Raw genomic sequence first — 26962 nt, 5'->3', positions numbered from 1 at the left:
TAGTGTTTTTACTTTCTACTTCCTCTAAAACATGCACATAAGAAATCAAACACAATGTGACCCTTTAAAAAGTCTTTAAAAAAAAAGCATTAATGTTTCAAAGTATCTTCAATACCATAACTTTAACTCAAATGAGGGGTAAAAAAGGTTAAGTTCCAAGACTACTTCCAAAAACTTAATTCAAAGATAAAGCTAATCAGATCTTCTTTCATAAAATGGCCTCCACTAATCATTGTTAGAAGTAAATTAAGACAATCAAGGCATAATATCTATATTATATTCTTTCATTACAATTATTACAATGCCAAAAGTGGATTTAAGTTTAAATGTCTTGATGCAACAAATGTCCCAGTTTCTGCATATCTATAACTTAAAATATCCGAAATCCTAAGTAAGTCAAAAGTATCTGAATAAAAAATAAATAGTAATTCAATGCCAATATGCTAAGAAGGGGGTCATAGAGGGTTAAAGAATTGATAATTATCCAGGAGGAAGGGAAAAAAGAGATAGAATATATTTTAAATTGTTCAACTGTGATTCAAGTTAAACAGACGTTTATAGAAGACTAGAGGCCTGGTGCACAAAAATTCATGCACTGGGGCGGGGGGTGTGTGTCTCTTAGCCCAGCCTGCAAGCTCTCACAATCCAGGACCCCTCGGGTAGGGTCCAGTCCCATCGCAGCATGACTCTGGTTCCCCAGGCCTGTGGGCCGGGGGGAGGGACCAAGATTCCCAGATCACAGCATGGCTCTGGTTCCCCAGAGCCTGCAGGCAGTGGGAGGGACCCAGAGGCCAGTCCAATGGCAGCATGGCTACGTTTCCACAGCTCCCTCCTGCCGCCACGCTGCGGGCGGCCGGGACCCAGGACTGACTCCCACCGCGCCGGCCAGTACCCAGGACTGACTTCCGCTGCACCAGCCAGGACCCTAGCCTGGTGTTTGGTCATCCGTCCAGACATTTAGGTCGTGACGAATCCTGGCTCTTTATATATTAGGATAAGTATTAAAGATTAAATTGAGGCAAAAATAGAATAATTTGATATGTGTCTGCTTTACAAATATTATTTTGTAGTATACTGTATGCAAACACACATCCAAAAATAGACTTAAATGTGCTTCTTCAACATTATTAAAGATGATATAATTCAATGATATTTATATTCAGTCACAAATATCCCACCTTGGTAAGAAAATAAAGCAGAGAACTATATTCTAGAACACTGCAAAGGAGAGGTAGGTTGGAGGAATGGCTATGGTATTAATATTCATTATAAATTCCAAATAAGCTATAAAATACCTAATTTTAGCACTTGGGGTAAGGTGGAGAGGGAACAGCAATTGTACAGAATTTCAAGAAAGTAGAAGTCTTTCGTGTTCAGACAAGGAAGGGTGGGTCCTGAAAGAACTGCAGATGGTGGATCAAGGCAGGTTCTAAAATTTGGAAAACACTGATAAGCAAGAAACATGGATCTCCTTCTCTTAGCCTCATAAAATAATCTGGACTTTCAGCTAGCAGACAAATCACACAGACCATGTTTCTAACTCTTTCAGGCATTCTAAAACATTTAAAAGGATGAGTGACCCCTCCCCCTTAAACTCCCTTCTCTGTCCCTCCCATAAAATCTGTATCATTCTTCTCACACCCACAACCCTGGTTCTTTCCTTTGGCTGATAATCTCTTTTTTCCCTGTGAAGTAAGAGAAAGGTTATTAGGTTTGGAAATTCATCCATCAAAAGAAAGGCTGTTCCTTGTCATTTCTGCCTACAACTAACCCTGCCCACCAAGGTCTGGATCTCACCATTCATACCACCCTGAGGAAAAGGTATTGAGTTTTGGTTCTACTTTCTCTTTTTCCTTTGGCACTTTCCTTGACCCATCATAGCTCTGCTATGACCCTTTCCTTAGCACATAATATGGCAAGCCGGTTAAGACTCAATGCTGTCTCCTTTCCTTTACAGTAAAAATTCTGCCAAGAGCTGTCACTATTTGCTGTCACTGTTTCCTCCTTTTCCAATGCTTCCTTAACCAACTCTAATCTGGAATCTTGCTCCCATTAATCTACTAGAACTAAGCCTAAGTGACAAGTTTTTAGTAACTTTTTACCGTTATTATCTTGTGACTTCTGTGACATTTCATTCTACTCATTCGTCTTCTTCTTCTCTTTCTCCTCTTTTTCATCCTACTATCCACCTCCTTTCTCCAGCACACCCATCTGGTTCGGTAACATTTCCTCGAGTTACACAAACCAGCAGGATGAGTTCATCTACAAAAGCAGGTTTTAAACTTTTGGACCTCAGGGCTCCTCTACACACTCTTAAAAGCTATTGAGGACCCCAAAGAGCTTTTATTTATGTGGTTTATCACTATCAATACTTACCATTTTAGAATTTAAAACTAAAAAGCTTTTAAACACCAGAATACACAAGTACAGAATCCATAAACTGTCAGTGATGACATCATATATAATACAGCCTCTGGAAATTTTCACTGTAAGCTCAGGAGAAAATTAAAGTTTTACAAAGCCAAATATGTCTTGGCACTGTTATAAAAACTGACTTTGTGGGTCCCCTGAAAGTCTCAGGGACCCCCAGGAATCCTGAGACCACCCAATCATTTCACACCTATGTAGAAACTCCTAAGTCTCTCTCTCTAGCCTGACCCCTTTCCTTCCTGAGTTATCACCTGAAGTTATGTACCTTTAAAAAATCCTAGGCTCTTCCCTTTCCTTCTTTACCCTCATTCAATAGTCATCAAACTACTGATTCTACTTTTAAAATCTTGTGGAAGTTGAGAACTTGTTAGAGAAATGCAAACCCCCAACCCAGATCTATAGACATAAGAACACTTGGTAATTCACTTGCACATTAACCTCTGTGAGGCATCGGCTGGATGGTGATAGCATCAATAACCAAAGTGAGAGCATCTGAAGGAGAAGAACGTCCAAAAGGCAAACTTAAGAACACTAAATTAGAACTCCTCCCACTTGAAGTTTTTCCTTCTAATATTAAACCATGGAGGTTTGGAGTTTTGTAAAGGCAAAGTATTCCAACTGAGGTTTTGCTTCCTTCTAATCCTATCCCCTCCACATTGCCACCTGAAGAGGGCTTCTTCATCTCTACTTTGTCTTTTTCCTCCCTGCTTCAAGGACTCTCCATAACCCAGATAAAAGGCCAAATTCCTTCTTATGAAATAAACGGCCTTTCAAACCCTGACCCCTGCCTATCTTTCACCCTCCTTGCATATCCTCCCTAAACCAGAAGTTTGCAAACCAACTGAGTCACCTCTGCAGCATGGTCTTTTTTTCTAAGCTCCTCAGGGGATCTAAAGTCCAGCTGGGGTTGAGAATCACTGCCCTATGCCATGAACAAAACTACCTGCCAAACTTCTATGCAAAAGCATGGAAGTATCTCTACCTGCCTTCTCACACTTTGCCTTTAACCTCTGGAATGAATTCACAGCCTTTCCTAACAACTATCATCTCTTCTTTGAAGGAAGATCTCTCTTCTCTTTCCTCCCCTCCTCTCCCTTGCAGGCAGGTGGGATTATGGGTTTCTTACTCTTTGACCCTACAGCACCTTGTGTACATCTATTACAGCAGCCCACACTGTTTATAAAGCAATCTGTCCTCTTGTGAAGGCAGAGATAATACACTATTCATCTTTATATTCTCTGTGCTTGGCACAGAGGTTAGAAGGTAACAGATAAGTAATAAATGCTTAATGAAAATACAGTAAATTTTTGGAGCCTGTTGAATAGACCTTGATTTACTAATATGTATAATAAAGCAAAACAAGATCAACACCTTCCTACCTACCTGACGATTTCGTTAACAAAAGGAAAACCTTGCCCTAACTGGTTTGGCTCAGTGGATAGAGCGTCGGCCTGTGGACTGAAGGGTCCCAGGTTCGATTCCAGTCAAGGGCATGTACCTTGGTTGCGGGCACATCCCCAGTAGGGGGTGTGCAGGAGGCAGCTGATCGATGTTTCTCTCTCATCTGATGTTTCTAACTCTTTATTCCTCCCCCTTCCTCTCTGTAAAAAATCAATAAAATATATTTAAAAAAAAAAAAAAGGAAAACCTTTTTTGGTCTATAATTCTACATTTAGAAATAAAAGGCAAATTCATATATGAAGTGATTCATATATTAACTGAAATGAAAATTTTTCAGTTGAAATAGATTCAATCACCCTAACAGTAAATATTAGACACTTTTCAGTTTTAATAGTAAAAGGATAGAAGAAAACAGGAGGTTTCTGAGTATCTGAAGAGAGTAGGGAAAACTAAGAATCTTGATAAATACTAAAAGGGACTCAACAGATAATGTCTAACTGATGAAATAGCAAGATATGCATATTATTTACATTATAAAACGTAGAAATAAGTATCAGGAAGAAAAGCTAAAAAAACAGAAGTGAGGTGTGGAAAGGGTGGGTAGCCAAAGTAGAGTCCTTCCTGTCTAGCCATGAGGGAAGGAGATGGGGTTGGAGAGGGCCAGAGGTCTTAGCCTGCCTGTCTGCCCCATGCCAAGTCTCTACAGTGGAGTCTCTTGGTCGAAGCCCTACCCACTCATATGAAGATCACAGCTGCCCTTTCTTTTAGAGGAGAGGCCTGCAGAGGGAGCCCATGCGAAATGTTCCATTTTTAAAAATTAAATCTGATTGAATCTGTACTTTTATCATTAAAAAATAATAAATAAATAAATAAATCTTTTAGCACTATTTGTTCATAAAAACAAAAACTATTATTTGGGAATGGATTACCAAAAGAATAAATAACATCAGAAGACAATGGAATACTACATAAACTCTACTACTATACTGGGGAAAAAAGTAGTTCTGCAATTTAATGTTTACTCCCAACAACTTAATTTAATGTCCTATGAATATCTGTATCTTGATTTATATGAAATTTTACCCAAGGGAATTCATTAATTAAGGTATGTATTATAGAAATAAAACCTGGCAATCATTTTCCAGATATGTAGCTTCTTACAATGGAAAGACAAAAACAAAAAAATTTTTTGCTTCTTTAAATCTTAAGGAAAATGTATAAATCTGTAGTCATTTCTAAAATATTGCGCCACCTAACTTAATCATTAATTTTCTAAAACTTCCAGATATAGAACACAGAACAGCAAAAGTCAAGAGTTAAGATTTTCTATTGCTGTCCCTACTATCAAAATTTCTATATAAATAAAGCTCAGTATATCCAATGTTGAACCAAATTCTACTTCACTGCAAATGCCACTATGGTCTTTAAAAAACAATAACAAATCAATATTTTAAATTAAAAATATAGCCAAAAGTGATCCTTGGAATTCTTTAAAGAAGAGTGGTATTTTCTTATAACTGCTTTTGAAGGAATTAAATACTGCATCTATAAAGAACATAGAAATATTATTTTTTTAGGTGATCTAACTTTTTACTATGTTTTGCTATTTAAAAAATAAAGAAGACCAGATTTGGTGAATGGAAAAGGGAAATATCTAAAATTATTTTATTGCTCTTTATAATATAAAAGCCTATGAAAGAGGAGGCATGTGAGATTACTAAATAGACCAAAATCTGGAAATGTCAAGAAATATTTCAAAGTCTAGGAAATATAAAGTGAAAACATTCTTGATATAATTTTTGAAAAACTGTACTTTTGTCTAGACCTAAACCTACTATTTTTAAAGGCTCAGTATAAGTGTGTTAATGTAAAAAAAACCAAAAAACTGAACTGTGACAATCTGGTGCTACAGGGGCTACTAACGCTTACCTCAAGGGAACCTACTGCAGATAAAGTCCCGTCACTTGCACAGTCCTTTCAGCTGCCTGCCAGTTGTCTCTGTGGAAGGGAAAGCCTGATGAGTGAGAGCCCTATGCCACACTCCTTTGGAGTGTCAGGGTGCCTGCACAGAACTGCACACAACTGCCTACCTAGAGATCCCTAGGTGCTTTCCTTAACACAGGGCTTAAGAAGAGGCCACCTTTGGTACTGCCTTTCCACTGAACACCAACACTGAATAGCTAAGGGTTTCTGAGTGTTAACAACTTTTTGGTGTTATCAAGGTGATATATCTACACTAACCCAAATAGAAAAAAGACTAAAATGGATCAAATAGAAATAAGTTAACACTGACAGGGAAAACATACACACAGACACACACACAAATACACTGAAAAGTAAGTAACAGAATTCTGTAATCTGAGAAGAGACAGTATTACAGGCTATATCCACAAAAACTGAAGTTGCAGCATCAACAAGTAAATGCTAAAACTCAAAGCAATTCCTGTCTATACATTTTTAAAAGATGCCATCAAGTATATCATGCTTAATGTGAACATGGATCAAAATGACTACTTACAAAATCCAATGTATTTTCTCAGTGGGGTCAGTAAGTGGGTGGGAGGAGAGGACATTTTTCAGATATTTTTAAGTAAGAAAAGGGAAAACCAAGAGCATGAAATTCCAAAAGAAATTTTAAAAAGAGAAAAAAAGCCCTATATCTGTATCTTAGAAAGTAAACAAACCCTTACGCAGAGCCAAACTGAGAGGAAAGTATAATAAGAAATAGAAAACTGTGAAGCAATGTATTTCAAAAACCACCTTCAACTCCTAAAATTATGAATGGCTAGTAACTGTCTTCCATTAAGCACAACTATACCACAAGTTCAGCTCCATAAACAAAGAAACTATATTTTCTTTCTAATGACAAATACAGTCTTCAGTCTGAATGCTGTGCTTCATAAGGCAGAATAAAATGCTCCTACAAAAATTTAAAAAGCATTAATAGTAACATATTTAATATGAAGTTACTTACCTCTGATTCTTTGTCACTTAAAGATCCCAAGCTTCCAAAACTGTGATTAGAGCTTTCATTATTTGTTGAAGCCTGTTAAAAGATTTTTAAAAAGGTAAAACTTAGGAGTAATTTTAAATGAAACAAATTACACAAATATATCTTCATAAATTTAAATAAAGTACGATTCCTTTAGTCAAGGACGTCAAATTAAGTAAATATAAGAAATACTAACCTCTTAACACTATAAATATCTTGGAAAGTTTTACCAAGTCAATAAAGTTCTGCTGTCTTTTAGGGACGGACTCATTACTTGAGTTTTTAGAATACCAAATTCAGGAGGCAAAGGAAATGGGCTATTGTTAGAGAACAAGATCCCTAAAACTACTATACAATGTATAAAATCTAATGCTTCCTTAACTAAAGCATTATTTGTGTTCCTTACTTCTATTCACCATCTTACCAAATTCCATCATATCCTATCCACACCCATTTGCTTCTTTTCATATTAACAAACTAGACAATCTTTGGTTTGTTTTGGCTTAGTGTTTTAAGAAATTTTTTTATCGTTTTGACCATTTTAATTGCTTCACAAGAATTTCTACATTTCTTTTACAATATTTTAAATTGTGACAAACAGAAATAAGTTATTATTTTGTAGGATGATGTTCGCTATGTTTCCAATATGTTTCTATTATGCTTATTGTTTTGTGGACTTGTTTGGACCAACAATACATTAAATCAATGTCTTCCAGGAATAATTATAGACCCGGGGATGACAGGCATGCCAAAGATGACGCATGAATAAACTTCATGTGGAAGCAGGCCAATTGGTATCCTTATTTCCCTTCAATTTGTAAGAGTAGCCGCTAATCCTACCATTAAAAGGTTGCAAGTTCGACTACCATTCAACTACTTTCAAAACTGGTGACTCTGAGCTATTGCATACATGTTTAGTATTATGCTGGACACTATAAAGCCCATTTTCAACACAAACAACATGCAAATCAATTAAGAGTCAAACACTATTTAGAGGAAGTTAAAATTTAATTAGAGCAAGATGATCAAACTTTAAACAAAGAACACCGTAAACAGCAATTAAGAAGTGATAAACTATAAAGGTTCAGGGACAATGTTCTTCATTATCCCTAAATTTCCACATAAAATACAGTATAAACCCCAAACTCACACATAACATTTACAACAAAACTGGGTGACTAGAAATCTCCCCAAAATAGCAGATGGGAACAGATTACCAACAACCACAGCACCTGCATGGTATAACAGGAAGCAAAAGGAAATAGGGTGTCGAACAGATTTGACAACAGAGACTCCCAAAACAGCAAATGCAACTGACCAGTAAGTCAATGTGGGTACAGAAGCTATATCCAGTAGTGACTAAGTGCAAGGGGTCCATGGTGAAGTCTGAGAAGTTAGAGCAATTTAGGCCCTATAAACTCCTGAAACTAATCCCTCACTAAGGGTGTCACAGTAAGTATAAACTACTGGGTGTGGAAACAAAACTAAACCCAACAGGTACAATGAAGATACAGAAAAAAGAATATAAAAATAACAAGTGGGGAAGGAAGCAAAGCCTACAAATCTCAGAAATTACTTTTGAAGAGTGCCCAAAAACAACAGCAGAGGGAGCTCTATAAGAAAAGCCACTCTAAACCAAAAAAAAAAAAAAGTAAGCATCAGAAAATGATGTAGGTCAGCCCATGAAGTTATTATAAGAAAAAAGACAGTAAGATATAGACTACTGTCCTGATAATAAAAGTATACCAGAAACATAGAAATTTCACAAAATAGGCGAAAACTGTAACCTAATATTTCGAAATGAGCTAAAAGACATTACTAAAATGACTCAAGACATGAAAGAACAACATAAATCAGATTTCAAAAAAAACTCAGAAATAAGGTAACAGAACTTAGGAAGCATCAGAAATTGGGGAAAAATGGGTTCAATAATGAAGATTAAATCTGAATGAAACCAAGAGAAAATAAATACAACAGATAATGATTTAAGAGAACTAGGAGGTAAAAAGAAGGAACACGTCTGAAATCAAAAGAAATGAAGAAATAAAAAGAATGAGAGAAAGCAACAACTATTGAAGCAACAAAGATCCAACATTCAGGTAATAGAAGGCTTTAAAGAGCACCACCAGAAGAAAACAAATAGTAGAAACTGTAGTTCAGGAAATCCTCCTTGAAAAATTGAAACTACTGCCTGAAAGAACACAATATGCACTGAAGAACACAATATGCACCTCAGAATGTTTGATTTTTCAAAGGCAGCACTTTATGCCAGAAGAAAATGAAGTAACATATTAAGATATCCAAGTAAATGTGAATAAAGTATTCTATATCCAGTAAAATTGATTTTTTTAAAAATATATTTTATTGATTTTTACAGGGAGGAAGGGAGAGGGATAGAGAGCTAGAAACATCGATGAGAGAGAAACATCGACCAGCTGCCTCCTGCACACCCCCCACTGGGGATGTGCCTGCAACCAAGGTATATGCCCTTGACCGGAATCGAACCCAGGACCTTCCAGTCCGCAGGCCGACGCTCTATCCACTGAGCCAAACTGGTTTCGGCTAAAATTGATTTTTTAATATATAAAAGGCATACTTATCAAAATGCCAGAAATCAGAGCTTTCCAAAAGAACCCAGAGACAACTTCACATCACCAAAATGAAGATTCACCATAAGAACTGATACAATCAATATTATTACTTACTGATAAAGGTTAAATAAAAAATACAAGGACGAAACTATGAAATTTAATAGCTAATGCATGCAAAGCTATTAATAGTACAATATTTAAAAGTTGGAGGATGGAATTTTATGAGAAGCACAAGTGAAAAAACTTTGAATTGTTTTCAGTAACCACTTTGGCCACTGTGATAGTACAAGTATAGATGCTTTGAAATTGCCGTATGTATAGGAAAAAAGTAAATAGTTATGTGATATTCTAATTCTATCATCTGGTTTACATCCTTGAAAACTACAATTCTTTTTAAAAATATATATTTTATTGATTTTTTACAGAGAGGAAGGGAGAGGGATAGAGAGTTAGAAACATCAATGCGAGAGAAACATCGATCAGCTGCTTCCTGCACACCCCCCACTGGGGATGTGCCTGCAACCAAAGTACATGCCCCTGACTGAAATCGAACCTGGGACCCTTCAGTCATCAGGCCGACGCTCTATCCACTGAGCCAAACCAGTCAGGGCGAGAACTACAATTCTTGATATAGAAGTAAAATGATGCGATATAAATAAAAACCTTGTAGTTTTGATTTGAATTGGAAGTATCAATATAAATTCATGAGAGGTTTTTGCCTTTTAAAACACATTTTTTAAAATACAGATTCTGCCACAGGGAGGAACAGAATATCTCTAGATATCAGACCAATGTTCCCTTGGATAACCATAAATTCTGGAAAAATATATAAAACACAACTACCTGAAAGCACGTGAGCAACCAAGAGTAGACAGAATCTGGTTAGGAGACATTTGGAAGAAGGGAATAGACTAGGTGGGTTTCCTGTATTTACAGTTTTTGCTGCAAGGCCCCTAGTGTGAGCTGCAGAGCAGCTGAAACTTGGATCATCACAGGCAATCGTACTGGCTTGAAAAACCAGGGTGAAACTACCACAGCAGCTAGAAAATAAAGCACCAAAGACAGAGTTGCAAATTCTGCATATTATTTCTATCCATGTCTCTAGCTGGTCACTCATCTATGCAAGAGTGGAACAGACTCTAAGCAGTCCAGATAAGGCTAAAACAACTGAACAGAGAGATGTTAGCTGCCATCCCCTATAGGGAGACATAGTTTAGATTTCAGTTGAGCCAAGTTAATTCTTTCCTAATACAAATAATATCACAAAAAAAAATTAATACTCAACAGAACACTAAACCAAATCCCAAAGTCACTCTAATGTATCATTCAGTGTGCATGATATAAACAAAATTTCTAAACTTATGAAGAAACAAGAAAATGTGACCCATACTCAAATTTATTCTCTAAAATTAAAAAAAAAAAATCACTGGATAGGCTTGACATCAGAATGGAGAAGAAAGTACTGAAGACCAAAGGAAGAGAGAAAAATTATTGAAAAGTAGTTGCTGGAAACTATACATGTATTTGGGATCATAGAAGTAAAGAAAAAGGCACAGAAAAAGTATTTGAAGAATAGCCAGAAAATCCCAAAATTTGGTGGAAGGTATAAATTTAAAGATTCGAAAAGCTCACAGGTAACTCCAAGCAGAATAAGTACAAAGAAAATCATACCTATTAATCTTCTCAAAGAACCAACCTTGTTACATTAATTTTTCTATTATATTTTTGTTTTCTACTATAGGACCCCCCCCCCCAAATGTATACACACTTTGAATAATTAATTCCAATGGGTTAAATTTGAAAAGAAAGAAACATCAATTGAGCTATCAAAAAAAGTGTGTAGTCCTGGGCTGGTGTGATGCAGTGGTTAGAGCGTCAGCCAAGCACTGAAGGGTCAAGGGCACATACCTGGTTGCAGTTTCTATCTCAGCCCCATTGGGGTGCATGTAGGAGGCAACTGATCAATGTGTCTCTCTCACACTGATGTTTCTCTCTCTCTCTCACCCCATGCCCCTTCCAATCTCTCTGAAAACCTATGGAAAAAATATCCTGGGTGAGGATTAACAAACCATTTTTTTGAAAAGTGTGCATACAATTTTTTTTGGACACCCTATATTTTGTTTTATTCTGCTCTAATTTTAATAATTCCTTCCTTCTACTGACTGGGGCCTCATTTGTTCTTCTAGTTCTTTTAGGTGAATCATTAGGTTGTCTATTTGAGATTTTTCTTGTTTCTTGAGATAGGCCTGTAATGATATAAACTTCCATCTTATTACCACTTTTGCTGCATCCCAAAAGTTTTGATGTCATACTGTCATTCTCATTTGTCTCTTTGTATCTTTTGACATTTTTTAAACTTCTTTGACCCCATCGTTTAATGAGCCTCTGTTTTTCCTGCTTTATTTTTTGCAGATAATTTCCAATTTCAAAAAATTGTGGTTGGAGAATATATAGTGTATCACTTTTCTTAAATTTGTTGAGGCTAGTTCTGTGTCCCAACATATGGTCTATCCTTAGAAGGGTACATGTGCAGTAGAGAATAATATATAATCTGATGCTCTGGGATGAATGGCTCTGTAAATACTGATTATATCCCTTTGGTCTAAAATGTGTCCTTTAAGGCCTTATTGATTTTCGGTCTGAATGATCTAGCTATACTGTCAATGGGGTATTTAGGTCCCCCACTATAATTGTTTCTCTCAGTTTCTCCCTTTAGTTCTGTTAGTAGTTGCTTTATATATTTTAATGCTGATAAGTGTTACATCTTCTTGATGTATTATTATTATAAAGTATCCAATTCTACCTCTTAACTTTTTTAAAAATTTTATTTTAAAGAAAAAGGGAGAGGGAAAGGGATGGAAACATCAATGATGAGAGAGATCATATGCCCTGACTGGGAATTGAACTGTGACCTCCTCTTGTAGTAAAATTTCTGGTCAACACTCAACCACTGAGCTATACCTGCCAGACTGGGTTTTATTTTTCATCCAATCACTACTCTGCTTTTTATTGGTGAGTTCAGCGCATTTACATGTAGGGTGATTATTGATGTATGAGGATTTCCTATAGCCATTTTCCCGTTTGTTTCTCATAGCTCTGTGTTTTCATTGTTCCTTTTCCCTTGTGTTTCCATCTGTTATTTTAGTTTGGTGGTATTCTATGATTTTTTTCCTTTGTTTCCCCTTTTTTTTTCGTGTGTCTCAGTTCTAGCTTTTTTGTGTGTGGTTACCTCTAGGGTTTATGTAAAAGAAAGTTCCATACCCAGGTAACATCACAGGCAAACTACTGAAAACCAAAGATAAAGAAAAAAAAATCTTAGTACAATGAGATATCGCCTTATACCTGTCAGAGTGGCTGTTATATCTACACTGAGTGGCCAGATTATTATGATCTCTAAATGCATAATAATCTGGCCACTCAGTGTATGTATATATATATATATATATATATATATATATATATATATATATATTAGAGGCCCAGTGCATGAACTCGTGCATGGGTGGGGTCCGGCCAGCCTGGCCAGGGGGAGAAGACATGGGCGGTTGGCCAGCCTGCCTGCTGGTCGAACTCCTGGTCGAGGGGACAATTTGCATATTAGCCTTTTATTATATAGGATATACACTGAGTGGCCAGATTATTATGCATCCAGAGATCATAATAATCAGGCCACTCAGAGTACACACACACACACACACACACACACACACACATACACACACACAAACAAGAAATAACAAATACTGACAAGGATTAGAGAAAAGGAAACCTTTGTGCACTGTTAGTGGGATTATAAATTAGGGCAGCTATTAGGAAAAGCAGTACAGAGGTTCCTCAAAAAATTAAAACTAGGACTACCATATGATCCAGCAATTCCACTTCTGGGTATTTATCCAAAGAAAACAAAAACACTAACTTGAAAAGATATTTGCATCCCTGTATTCATTATTTACAATAACCAAGACATGAAAGCAATCTGTACCCATGAATGGGTAGAGAAAATATGATGTGGTATATATATGTACACACACAATGGAATGTTATTCAGACATTGAAAAGAAAAAAATCTTGTCATCTGTGACAACATGAATGTACCTTGAGAGCATTATGCTCAGTGAAATACATCAGATAGAGAAAGACAAAAAGACTGCATGAGTCACTTACATGTAGAATCCAAACCCAAAAACAAAACTGAGCTCATAGATACAGAGAATAAATTGGTGGTTGCCAGAGTTAGGAGGTGGGGGATGGAAAAGGGGTCAAAGGATATAAACTTCCAGTTATGGGGATGTAATGTACAGGCATGGTGACTATCCTATCGAATAAAAGTAATATGCAAATTGACCATCACTCTAAGACACAAGATGGCCCCCCCCATGTGGTCAAAGATGGCTGCCCCCATGTGGACACAAGAGGGCCGCCACAAGATGGCCAGCAGGAGAGGGCAGTTTTGGGCAGTTAGGGGTGACCAAGCCAGCAGAGGAGGGCAGTTGGGGGTGACCAGGCCAGCAGAGGAGGGCAGTTAGTTGGGGGAGCCCAGGCCAATAAGGGAGGGCAGTTGGAGGAGACCAGGATAGCAGGGGAGGGCAGTTGGGGGGGACCAGGCCTGCAGGGGAGGGCAATTGGGGGAGACCAAGCCTGCAGGTGAGGGCAGTTGGGGGGGGACCAGGCTGCAGGGGAGGGCAGTTGGGGGGACTAGGTCTGCAGGGGAGGGCAGTTGTGGGCGATCAGGCCATCAGGGAGGGCAGTTAGGGGTGACCGGGCCAGCAGAGGAGGGCAGTTGGGGTAGACCAGGCCAGCAGGGGAGGGCAGTTGGGGGGGACCAGGCCTGCAGGGGAGGGCAGTAGGGGGGGACCAGGTCTGCAGGGGAGGGCAGTTAGGGGTGACCAGGCCAACAGGGGAGGGCAGTTGGGGGGGGACCAGGCCAGCAGGGGAGGGCAGTTAGGGGTGACCGGGCCAGCAGGGGAGGGCAGTTGGGGGCGACAAGGCCTGCAGGGGAGGGCAGTTAGGGGTGACCAGGCCAGCAGGGGAGGGAAGTTAGGGGTGACCGGGCCAGCAGGGGAGGGCAGTTGGGGGGGACCAGGCCTGCAGGGGAGGGCAGTAGGGGGGGACCAGGTCTGGAGGGGAGGGCAGTTAGGGGTGACCAGGCCAGCAGGGGAGGGCAGTTGGGGGGGGACAAGGCCAGCAGGGGAGGGCAGTTAGGGGTGACCGGGCTAGCAGGGGAGGGCAGTTGGGGGCGACAAGGCCTGCAGGGGAGGGCAGTTAGGGGTGACCAGGCCAGCAGGGGAGGGAAGTTAGGGGTGACCAGGCCAGCAGGGGAGGGCAGTTGGGGGGGACCAGGCCTGCAGGGGAGGGTAGTTGTGGGCGATCAGGCAAGCAGGGAGTGCAGTTAGGGTGACCAGGCCGGCAGAGGAGGGCAGTTGGGGGAAACCAGGTCAGCAGGGCAGGGCAGGGCAGTTGGGGGGGACCAGGCCTGCAGTGGAGGACAGTTCGGGGTACTCAGGCCTGCAAGGGAGGGCAGTTGGGGGTGATCAGGCCAGCAGGGAGGGCAGTTAGGGATGACCGGGCCAGCAGAAGAGGGCAGTTGGGGGCAACCAGGCCTGCAGGGGAGGACAGTTAGGGGTGACCAGGCCTGCAGGGGAGGGCAGTTAGGGGCAATCGGGTCGGCCGGGGTGCAGTTAGGCGTCGATCAGGCTGGCAGGGGAGTGGTTAGGGGGTGATCAGGCTGACAGGCAGAAGCGGTTAGGGGCAATCAGGCAGGCAGGCACGTGAGCAGTTGGGAGCCAGCAGTCCTGGATTGTGAGAGGGATGTCCGACTGTCTGTTTAGGCCTGATCCCGGGCGGTCGGACATCCCTCAAGGGGTCCCAGATTGGAGAGGGTGCAGGCTCGGCTGAGGGACTCCCGCCACACCGCCCCCCCCCCCGGCATTAATTTTGTGCACCGGGCCTCTAGTAGTTAATAATACTGTACTGCACATTTGAAAGTTCCTGAGAAAGTAAATTTTAAAAGTTCTCATTATTAAGAAAAAACAATTTTAACTATGGATGGTAACAGAAACTTAGATTTATTATGGTGATCATTTTGAAATATATATAAATATGGAATCATTATGTTGTACACCTAAAACTAAAAGCCTAAGCAACCGTTACTACGAAACGACCAGAACGACTGGTCACTATGACACGCACTGACCACCAGGGGGCAGACATTCAACACAGAAGCTGCCCCCAGCCTGCAGGCCCCGATGGCTGATGGGGCCTACTGGCCAATCTTCTGGTCGCCCCCCCTGGCCGGCAGGCCCCAATCGCCTGATCGGGGCTGGGTCCCTGGGCTGGGATGGGGAACCAGGGGTGGGTGGCAGCGGATGCGACCCCTTTCCCAGGGGGACCTAAGGCTGGCTCCCTCCTCAGGGCTGGCGGCAAACCTCCTGGTCCTCCCCACAGCCAGCAGGTCCCGATCGCCTGGCTGGGATGGGGAACCGGGGTTGGGTGGTGGTGGACACCAGGTGCGAGGGGAGGAGGAGGAGGAGAGGTGGGGAACCGCGTGGTGGCAGTGCGTGGGTGGCGAGGGAAGGAGGAGATGGGGAGGTGGGGAACCTGATAGGCCCTAATTGTCAGCCAGGCCTAGGGACTCCACTCATTCATGAATTTTGTGCACCGGGCGGGCCACTAGTATAATATATGAGTATAATATTATATGTCAATCATATCTCAATAAAAATTTAATTAAACTCCTTTTTTTCAAATCTTGAAAGCTGCCCTGACTTGTTTGGCTCAGTGGCTAGAGCGTCGGCCTGAAGACTGAAGGATCCCAGGTTCGATTCCGGTCAAGGGCATGTACCTTGGTTGCGGGCACATCCCCAGTAGGGGGTGTGCAGGAGGCAAATGATCGATATTTCTAACTCTCTCTCCCTCTCCCTTCCTCTCTGTAAAAAAATCAATAAAATATATATATTTAAAAATCTTGAAAGCCGCCAGAGATAAACAACATATTATATACATGAGAACAACAAAAAAGAATATAACTGACTTCTGGCTTATGATAAATACTAGAGGCTAGACTTAATCTCTGGAAATGGTGAGCCAGGAGAACTCTGGACCAAGACACAGAAAGCACAGTTGAGACAATAAAAGGCATGAAGTGCAAGTCAACACACTAATGAAGAGAACCCTTAGCCCTTTTCCTGTGCTCAATTCTAGAGAGTGACCAACCAGAGAGAGCAACCAAAGTTATAGAATTTTTCTCAAAGACAATCAGATCATCTCAATAGATAAGATTTAGATACCAAAAATAAAATGTCTGAAAAATGACCCAGTCATGTTATCCTACTGCAACATTCACCAGTCAGTAAGCCCTGCCTACTCACATAAAGCTTCCAATCAGCATTTCAGTGCCTAATGCACAGATATGAAAAGTCAGTATCAGCACATATCTAAAGAAATACAAACAAAAAATAAACAGAAACCCATACAAACAGTGACAACTCAAGGACCACCACCACAAAAAAACTTCACACACTCAAAAAATTATTACAAATATCCTAATCACAGCAAACTATAAAAATGAGACATTTAGAAAAGGCTCCTGGAAATTAAAATATGATAGTTAAAGTAGAACAACAACAAAATCAATGGATTCAATGATAACACTGAAGAACTCTTCCCCAAAAAAGAGACAAAAAATTTACATAAAGAAAACTAGATAATCCATCCAAGAGGTCCTTGTCCAAGTAATGAGAATTCAAAAAACTCTAAAAAATCAAGGAGCTGAAATTATCAAAGAAATAATTGAAGAAACTTTACCAACATGACTTTCTGAATTGGAAGGACACACTTTTGAACTAAGCACAATGATTCAAGGAAGACCACACCAAGGCAATTATAATTAAAAAATCTAAATGCTGAAGATCAAAGAGAAGATCCTAAAAGCTTCCAGAGAAGAACAAGCAAATGAAGAGATGCTCAATTTTATAAAGAAATTAACATCTATAAATAAGCTAAATCAACTTTACAAAAGAAGATTGTGTGTGTCTGTGTGTGTGTGTGTGTGTGTGTTTAATGTGATATTAGTACTAGAAAACAGACAGACCACTGGAACATTAGAGAAATTTCAGAGACAGGTTGGTATATATATATGGCAACTTAATATATGATAAAGTTGGCATCACAAATCAGTGGAAAAATACAAATGATTTAAGAAGCATCCTATCTAATAAAAGCCTAATATGTAAATTGTCTGACCAGGAGTTCAACTGCTTGCTATGATGTGCACTGACCACCAGGGGGCGGCGTGGAACATGGTGGGCGTCAGCGATGCGGTGCTGGCAGTGGGCAGCAGTGGAGGCGCTGCCGGCCCGGATGGGCCCCGACAAGAACAGGACCATGGCAGGATGGTAGAGCAGGTGAGTGGGCAGCGCCAGACCAAGGTGGGTGTGAGCAGGGGCCTGATCACCCCATCAATTGCCCCGCAGACGGTGACCAGTTGCAGCAGCGGAGGGCAGGGCCCTTCCACGCCAGACACTCGTGCTTTGATTGCTGGCCAGGCCTAGGGACCACATGCATGTACAAATTTCATGCATCAGGCCTCTAGTTACTGATAAAACTGGTTCACTACATGGAAAAAAATAAAACTGGATCCCTATCAATATTATATAAAAGGTGAGGCCTAGATGGACTAAAGAGCAAATATGACAGTAAAACTATAAAAGTAATAGAAGAAATGGTAGAATATCTTTGGGAAGCAGGGTTGGGGAAGAAGTATGTAACTTTTAGAATACCATCAGGATCCACTGGACCCAATTTTAGTTTCCGAGCTTCTTCGTCAAACAGTTCTAACTATTTGTAAAGATTGCTATTTTAAAACTTTTATTCTTTCTTAAAGATCATCCAAAGAATAAAAATAAAATTTATTTTGAATAGAATAAAATGCTCAAAGTAACTGTGATATAAGGAAAACAATGAGATATTATTTCATACCTATAAGACTACCAAGAACGATGAACCTGGAGGATGCCAGTGAATATGAGATGTGGGTTTATAAAAACACTCATGCACTCCACTCTGCTGAAAGTGCAGACTGGTTTTGTACAATGTTCTGAATAGTAGTCTTGTACTATTTACTCCACCTAAGTCTACATACACATACCCTATGTCCTAGCAGTTCTGCTCTTGGGAATATATCCTAAATAATTACTCACAAAGCTCCAAAAGAGAACAAGTACAAGAAATTCACTGCAGTGTGAGGCAGTGGGGAGTTGAAGAAAACCTGATGTCTATCAATGAAAAGCAAACAGATACACTATTGAGTTTTTTGCAGTAGTCAGAAGCAGTGGATTAATGTACAGATAGGAATATGCATAATAGGGACAAGATAGAAACAGAGGGCAAGAAAGGTAAAAATTATGTAACAGGAGAAAGACACTCCTTTTTACCCCTGAAGCCTAATATGCTGTATCCTATATAATAATCCCATATAATAAAGAGGTAATATGCAAATTGACCATCACTCCAACACACAAGATGGTCGCCCCCATGTGGACACAAGATGGCCTCCACAAGATGACCAGCAGAAGAGCACAGTTGTGGGCGATCAGGCCAGCAGGGGAGGGCAGTTGAGAGAGACCAGGCCTACAAGGGAAGGCAGTTAGGGGTGACCGGGGCAACAAAGGAGGGGAGTTGGGGGCGACCAGGCCTTCAGGGGAGGACAGTTAGGGGTGACCAGGCCAGCAGAGGAGGGCAGTTGGGGGCAACCAGGCCTGCAGGGGAGGGCAGTTAGGGGCAATCGGGCCGGCAGGGGAGCAGTTAGGCATCGATCGGGCTGGCAGGGGAGTGGTTAGGGGGTGATCAGGCTGGCAGGCAGAAGCAGTTAGGGGCAATCAGGCAGGCAGGCAGGCAGGCAAGCAGTTGGGAGCCAGCAGTCCTGGATTGTGAGAGGGATGTCCGATTGTACCACTGGGATTGGGCCTAAATGGACAGTCGGGACATCCCTCAAGGGGTCCCAGATTGGAGAGGGTGCAGGCTGTCCTGAGGGACACCCCCCTGCCCCGTGCACGAATTTCGTGCACCCGACCGACCTCTAGTTATATCATAATGCCCCTGGAATATGTTATGCTATATTAGAAATCTGATTCATAAACACTGAATTTTTTTCGATACATTATAAAAATGATAGTAAGGAACTAGAGGCCCAGTGCACAAAGTTCATGCACGGGTAGGGTCCTTAGGCCTGGCCGGCAATCAGGGCCAATCAGGATCTTCCTTCCCCCTGCTGCTGGCTGCCAGCTGAGGCCTTCCTTCATTCTGTGTCGCCCCCTGGTGGTCAGCGCTCGTCATAGCGAGAGGTCGACCTCCTGGTTGGTCAAACTCCCGAGGGCACAATTTGCATATTAGCCTTTTATTATATAGGATATTTTTCTGTTAAGCATAAAATATATTTTAGACCATTTAATACAAGGAAAGAATGTCAAATGCAGATTATAATTTCACTCACTTTAGCTCCAACACTGCAACTCCCAGTGCTACCGGTGCTCCCAGTTGCAACTCCTGTAAATCTAGCTTCCAATAATTCTTGCCTTCTTGGATCCAGACTATGAAGCTCATCCATTGCACCTAATAAGAAAATAAAATACACACACAATATATACATATATCTTTAAGTATAAACACAAAATACATATGTGTTTAGTTGATATCTCACTAAACTTAATGAATTCTACAAAGAGATGAAAGAGACTTTATAATGTCCACTGTCATTTATCAAAACAACCTACAGTGGATTTCGAACACTTCTAATTGCAATCCACATTACGAAATATATTTTCCACCTAACTCAGTATACAGATACATACATACATATTAAAAAATTCCACAAATACTTCTTACTACAAACAGTGCACATCAATATTTTCTAGTCTATTCCAGTCTATTAAAAAAGAAAAACACTCGCTGTGAGCTATTAAATTGATTTCATGAAACTTTTGTATAGTTGATAGTTTTGGATGTTTTCTATCAGGTAGATGAAAAACACACATAAACAGATCAGTAAGGTAACATCTGTTATTAAACAAGCACCTTGAGAATGAAGGGGAGAAATTAACACGCTCATATAATTGCTACTATGCAGACTAAGGCATTACAAATTTTACCTAAAGTTCAATTAAACTCTTAAAAAATTCTTTTATCCATGCTTGCTAATTCTCTGCTGACATAAATGAGTGGTTCTCAAAGGGAGCAAGAAGTATTATTACCCGAATCCAGAATCACATGTGGAACATTTTCAAATGATACTAGGGTCCTTCCACACACCCTGACAATCCTCTCCTAAAGATTAAGAATTATTCCTATAAACCTTATTTAAAGTTCCCTTCATTCCTTTCTTCTTCATTTGGGCAGATAACTAGATGGATAATGATCATGCTTCCACATTTACTTGCTTCCCTATATCTGAATATCTTCCCTGTATACTTCTTTTTCCATCTCAAACGGGTAACTGCCTTTAAAAAGGTTCAAGCCTTCAATTTTTGCTTTTGATCCCATTCCTTCTTGATATCCAAGGGATCTTGCATGTGTCTGAATCCCATCTCGTGCATCTTTTTTCCCTCTTTGCCTCCTTAGGCCTTCATTTATATGTCTTAAAAAAACACACACACTTTCTTGCCCTGCCCGTGTGGCTCAGTGGTTGAGCGCTGACCTATGAACCAGGAGGTCACCGTTCAATTCCGGGCAGGGCACATGCTCGGGTTGTGGGCTCAATCTCCAGTAGGGGGTGTGCAAGAGGCAGCTGATCAATGATTCTCATCACTGATATTTCTTTCTCTCCCCCCTCCCTTCCTCTCTGAAATAAAATATATATATATTAAATAAAAACACAAAAAACTACTTTCTCTTGAATTCCATGCCATTAATATAATTCTTTCCTTAAATTGGTGATTTATAACCATAACCACCTTAGGTCTCTGGAATCTGATTTCTATTATAAGTATACTTCTGGACAAAGTACTTTCACATACCACCAATGCTTCTACTTTTTTCTTATCCTGCTATTATATCAGAAATTGTGTACTATTCCTTTTTTGGCGGGGTCGGGGGGGTGGGAGGGTGATAAAAAAAAAACAACACCTCTCAATCCTTGGTTTTTAAAATACACAATTCTAGTTTTCAGAATTCAACCAAGTCTTTTCTGCTTCTCTGCTTGGTCTCTGTTGGCTATGAATATTCCCAAGGGCCAATTCAGGGCCGTCTGCTCTCTTCAAATCCCCTCGTATTTCAAACTGATGATTCTCAAATGAAACACCTAATATATGACAAGTTAGTCAAGTCTTAAAGTTGGCACTGGAAATAAAGCAGTAGTAAGACAGACTGGCCTCAACTCATAGAGCTAACAACTCACAGAGATTTTGCTATCAATTCTACCTTGCCACAGGATTATTTTGAAAACATTAAATTACATTTAAAAAATAATTACAGTATATAGTCACTATAAATATTCTTGCACACTTTTGTAAACAAATGTTTCATTTTAATACCAATGAGTAGGACAGGATGGATCATGAGGATATTGTATATGAACTATTTAAGAAACTGCTAAAGGTCTCCAAAGTGGTTGTACTATTTTACACTCCTATGTGATTACCAATATTTGATGTTGACTTTTTAAAATCTTTATTATATCAGTGTAAAGTGCTACTCAGCTTTGACTTTGATTTGCATTTCCCTGATTACTAATGACATTAGCATCTTTTCATGACCTTACTGGCAATTTGTATATATCTTTATTGTTGATGTTAAGAATATTGTCAAGTCCTCTGCCCAACTTTTTATTAGATTGTTATTTATATGTGGGAATTACTTATGTATTCTAGTTACAAGTCATTGTCAGATCATCCTATCTAATAATAGAGTAACATGTAAATTACCATCACTCCGCTACGCCCACGATTGGGCAGCGGGAGGCTGGGGGGCGGGACTCGGGGTGGCCTATCGGCCATTGAGAGGCACAGATCCGCTGCCACTGAGGGGGGCTACCCTGCTGTTGAGAGACGCAGGGGGCAGGACTCCCGCGCCCTGTGCCTCTCAACGGCCAGATCCGCGGCCGCTGAGGGGTTCTGCCGTGGACACCCAGCTGCGCCTCTCAACGGCAGGGTAGCCAGGTGTCCGCGGCAGCCCCCCTCAGCGGCCGTTGAGAGGCGCAGGGGGCGGGAGTCCCACCCCCTGCGCCTCTCAACAGCAGGTTAGCCCCCCTCAGCGGCTGCAGACCATCAAAAGTGGGGGAGCTGGGTGCCTGTCTGCTCCGGCATCAGGCCTTTCAGAAGCCTCCGCCGAGCCGGAGGCTTCTGAAAGGCCTGGTGCACCAGCGGACAGGCACTCAGCTCCACCGCGAAAAGCGAAAGCGTGTATTGGACCCTACACGTGCATGATTCAATCATGCACTGGGCCTCTAGTTAATAGATAAGTAAATAGAAAAACAATTTCTCTAAGTCTCTAATATTTTTCTATTTTCTTTATGCTGTTTTGACAAGCAGACGTGTTTCATTTTGGTGAAATAAAGATTATCTAATATTTAAATTTTGATTATTATTTTTCTATTCTAAGAAAATTTTGCATGACCCAAAGTAAAAAAATAGCATATTTATAAGTTTTGTTTTTCTGTTGAGGTCCATGATTCATCCTAAATTAACATTTGTATATGATATGAGGTTAAGGATTTTTCCTATTTTATTACCATCATTCATTAAAAAAACAAACAAAAACAAAACAAAATTCTACTACACAATAAATAGTCTTGGTGACTCTGTCAGGTCAAAAATAGCAACAAGTATATGTTACTGATATAAAGACAGACATATAAAACAATGGAATAAAATAGAGAGCCCAGAAATAAACCCTCAAATATATGATCAAATGACTTTCAACAAGTGCGCAAAGACCATTCAATAGGGAAAGGACAGTCAACAAATTTTATTGGGAAAACTGGATATCCACTTACAAAAATATTAAGTTGGACCCTTATCTTAACACCATATATAAAAATTAACTCAAGCTCTGGCTGGTTTGGCTCAGTGGATAGAGCATTAACCTGAGGACTGAAGGGTCCCAGGTTCGATTCCGATCAAGGGCACGTACCTTGGTTGCAGGCTCAATTCCCAGCCCTGGCTGGGTGAGTGCAGGAGGCAACCAATCAATGTGTCTTTTACATGGATGTTTCTCTCTGTGTGTCTCTCCCTCTCCCTTCTACTCTGTCTAAAAATTAATGGAAAAATACCTTCAGGTGAGGATTAACCATGCAAATTGACCATACAGAGGTAATATGCAAATTGACCATCACTCCAACAGGCAATAAAAAAATAGGTAAGTTGGACTTCATAAAAATTAGAAACTTCTGTGCATCTGACACCACCAAGAAAGCAAAAAAAGCAGCCCAAAGGATGGGTGAAAATATCTATAAATCAAATATCTCATAAAGGATTGATACCCAGAATGTATAAAGAAATCCTACAACTCAATAAGAAAAATAAAACCCAGTTTTAAAATGGGCAAAGGACTAAAACAGACATTTCTCCAAAAAAAGATATTCAAGTGACCAATGAACACATAAAAGGAGGCTCAATATCATTAATCATTAGGGAAATGCATATCAAAACTACAATGAGATATCACTTAACAACCATTAGGATGGCTATTACAAAAAGAAAAGAGTGTTAGCTAGGATGTGGAGAAATTTGCACCCTTGTACACTGCTGGAATGTAAACTGGTGCAGTCACATGAAAAATTGTATGGCAGCTCCTCAAAAAATAAAACGTAGAATTACCATATGATTATAAAGTCTACTTCTGAGTATAAATCTAGAAGTGAAAGCAAGGACTAGAATAGATATTTGTACATCTCATGTTGATAGCATTATTCACAATAGCCTAAAAGGTGAAAGCAACTTAAATGTCCACAACGAATAAATAAATAGATAAAATGTGGTATATACACAAAATGGAATATTAGTCAGTGTTTTAAAATGAAGGAAATTTTGAAACAGGTTGCAACACAGATAACTTTGAAGATAGTAGTCTAAGTGAAATAAGCCAGACAAATAAGTACTGTCTGATTCCACTTATATGAGGTTCCTAGAGTACTCCAATTCACAGAGACTAAAAGTACAATGATGGCTGACAGAGACTGAGGGGCATGGTGGAATGGAAAGTTAGTGTTTAATGGATAGTTTCAGTTGGGAAAGACAGAAGTTCTGGAGATAGATGTTGGTAATGGTAGTACAACTGGACCATACACGTAAAATTAGTTAACATGGTAAATTTTGTATTATGTATATTTTAACACATTCTTAAAAATAATATTTAAAAAGAAAAAAAATTGGACTTCATAAAAATTTTAACTCTACTAGTTCAAAAGACATAGTTATAAAAATTAAAACACAAACAAGAGACTGGGAAAACAATGTTTGCAAAATATATATGTGCTACATTTCTATATGCCATGTCCACTCCTTGGCTTGGTAATTGATTGATGGCCCACTGAAATTTAGTAGAGAAGATGAGGACATCTCATCAGTCCTTATTTTGACCTGGATCAGCTCATAATGTAGTATTTTGTTTCACATCGTTTTTTTCTTAGATGTATAGCTTCCTCTAGGACTTCCTTCTCCCCCATGAGGTCCAAGGTAAAAAAAAAAAGAAAAAAGAAAAAAACAGAACACAGTGTTTCTAACTGAAAACTCTTACTAGGGTTTCCAATCTCACTGTATTCCTTAATACCTTCTAACAAGTTTTTATGACATTTTAAAGAGGCAATATATACAAGAGTCCCTAGTATAACCCCTGGCACATAATAGATGCTTAACAAGTATTAGTGTACCTGCCTAAAAATCTAACCTTGAATATACTAAAGCCTGCTTCTCTAAATGTAGTCCCATCTGTTATCATTCAGATGCTTATAAAGAATACAAAATCCTGGGTCCCACCTCAAGCCTATCAAATGAGAATCTGCATTTTAACCACATCCTCATGTAATTACTATGTGCATTCATGTTAGAGAAGCACAAACTTTTTCTGTAAAGGGCCAGATCATAAGTATTTTAGTCTTTTCAGGCAAGAGGCAAAATCACACAGATGCTATTATAACAAGAGAAAAGCTTTTTAATGAAAAAATGCAAGATATAATAATAGCTGAGTATAATTCTATCTAATAATAGACAAATATGCAAATTGACCATACATCCGACACACCCACCAGCCACGCCCACCATCCAATCAGAGCGAGTATGCAAATTAACCCAAACCAAGATGGCTACAGCCACAGAGAACAAGGTTTCCTAGGTAATAGAGGAAGCCAAGCTTTCTGCCAGCCGTTGCAGGCCTAAGCCTCCACTCAAGCTACAAAGTTTCAATTATAGAAGGTAAACAAATTCAAACAAATGGCGGCAGAATGGAGATTGAGAGAGCAGGCCAGGGTTGCCACCGGCAACAGGGGAAGCAAAGCTTTCCACACACCCTGGCCGGGCCCACCTGCTTAAGGCAACAAAGTTTCAATTATAACCCCAACACAAATGGCTGGGGGCCTCGGAGGGAGCCCCAGGCTTGGCTCTGCTCCAGGCTACAAAGTTTCAATTGTAGAAGGAAAATAAATTCCAGATACCAGGGCCTCCGCTTGCGTTGCCAGGGGGCGTGGCCCGCCTGCAAACCACCACAGGCCCCTCGCTCAGGCCGCTCCACACCCCAAGGGAACCCCACCCTGATCAGGGACACCCTTCAGGGCAAACCAGCTGGCCCCCACCCCTGTACCAGGCCTCTATCCTATCTAATAAAAGAGTACTATGCAGATATGATCATCACTGCAACACACAATATAGCTGCCCCCATGTGGACACAAGATGGCCACCACAAGATGGCCAGCAGGAGAGGGCAGTTGGGAGGCACCCGGCCTGCAAGGGAGGGCAGTTGAGAAGGACCAGGCCTGCAAGGGAGGGCAGTTGGAGGTGATCAGCCCTGCAGGAGAGGGCAGTTAGGGGTGACCAGGCCGGCAGAGGAGGGAAGTTGGGGGCAAACAGGCTGGCAGCAGAGTGGTTAGGGGGTGATCAGGCTGGCAGGCAGAAGCGGTTAGGGGCAATCAGGAAGGCAGGCAGGCAAGCAGTTGGGAGCCAGCAGTCCTGGATTGCGAGAGGGCAGTCAGACATCCCTTGAGGGGTCCCAGCTTGGAGAGGGTACAGGCTGGGCTGAGGGACAACCCCCCTCCGTGCACGAATTTCGTGCACCGGGCCTCTAGTCTATAATAATAAACGCGTAATGTGCTAATTAGACTGGATGTCCTTCCAGGAAGAAGCCGGGGCTGCAGCCCCGGGATCGAGATAGCCGCTGCGGCTGTGACGGAGGGATCCAGGCAGCCGTGGCTGCGAAGGCCTTCTCTTACATGAAATTTTGTGCATCGGGCCTCTAGTATTTTATAATATGTAAGTCTGCTAATTAAAAGAATGAAATTTGGGTGGGGGGGGGGGTAACGTTTCACTTAATTAAAGCTTCCTGTCATCAAAACCTATTGTACATATTC

General features: G+C 40.5%; 1 protein-coding gene across 1 annotated transcript in view; it reads right to left on the bottom strand.

Moving 5' to 3' along the window:
* TLK1 (tousled like kinase 1) overlaps positions 1–26962 on the bottom strand; it is a 152576-nt gene that overhangs the window by 77508 nt on the left and 48106 nt on the right. The window contains exons 2-3 of the mRNA XM_079782054.1: positions 19904–20022; positions 6806–6877 (exon numbers count right to left, since the gene is read on the bottom strand). Of these exons, the coding sequence (XP_079638180.1) occupies positions 6806–6877; positions 19904–20022 (191 nt within the window). The remainder of the gene's footprint in view (positions 1–6805; positions 6878–19903; positions 20023–26962) is intronic.

The sequence above is a fragment of the Cnephaeus nilssonii genome (genome assembly GCF_951640355.1).
Source record: "Cnephaeus nilssonii genome assembly, chromosome: 10".
NCBI classification, from domain to species: Eukaryota; Metazoa; Chordata; class Mammalia; order Chiroptera; family Vespertilionidae; genus Cnephaeus; species Cnephaeus nilssonii.
Note: the sequence above shows the minus strand (reverse complement) of the source record. Positions and strands in the feature narration are given on the sequence as shown.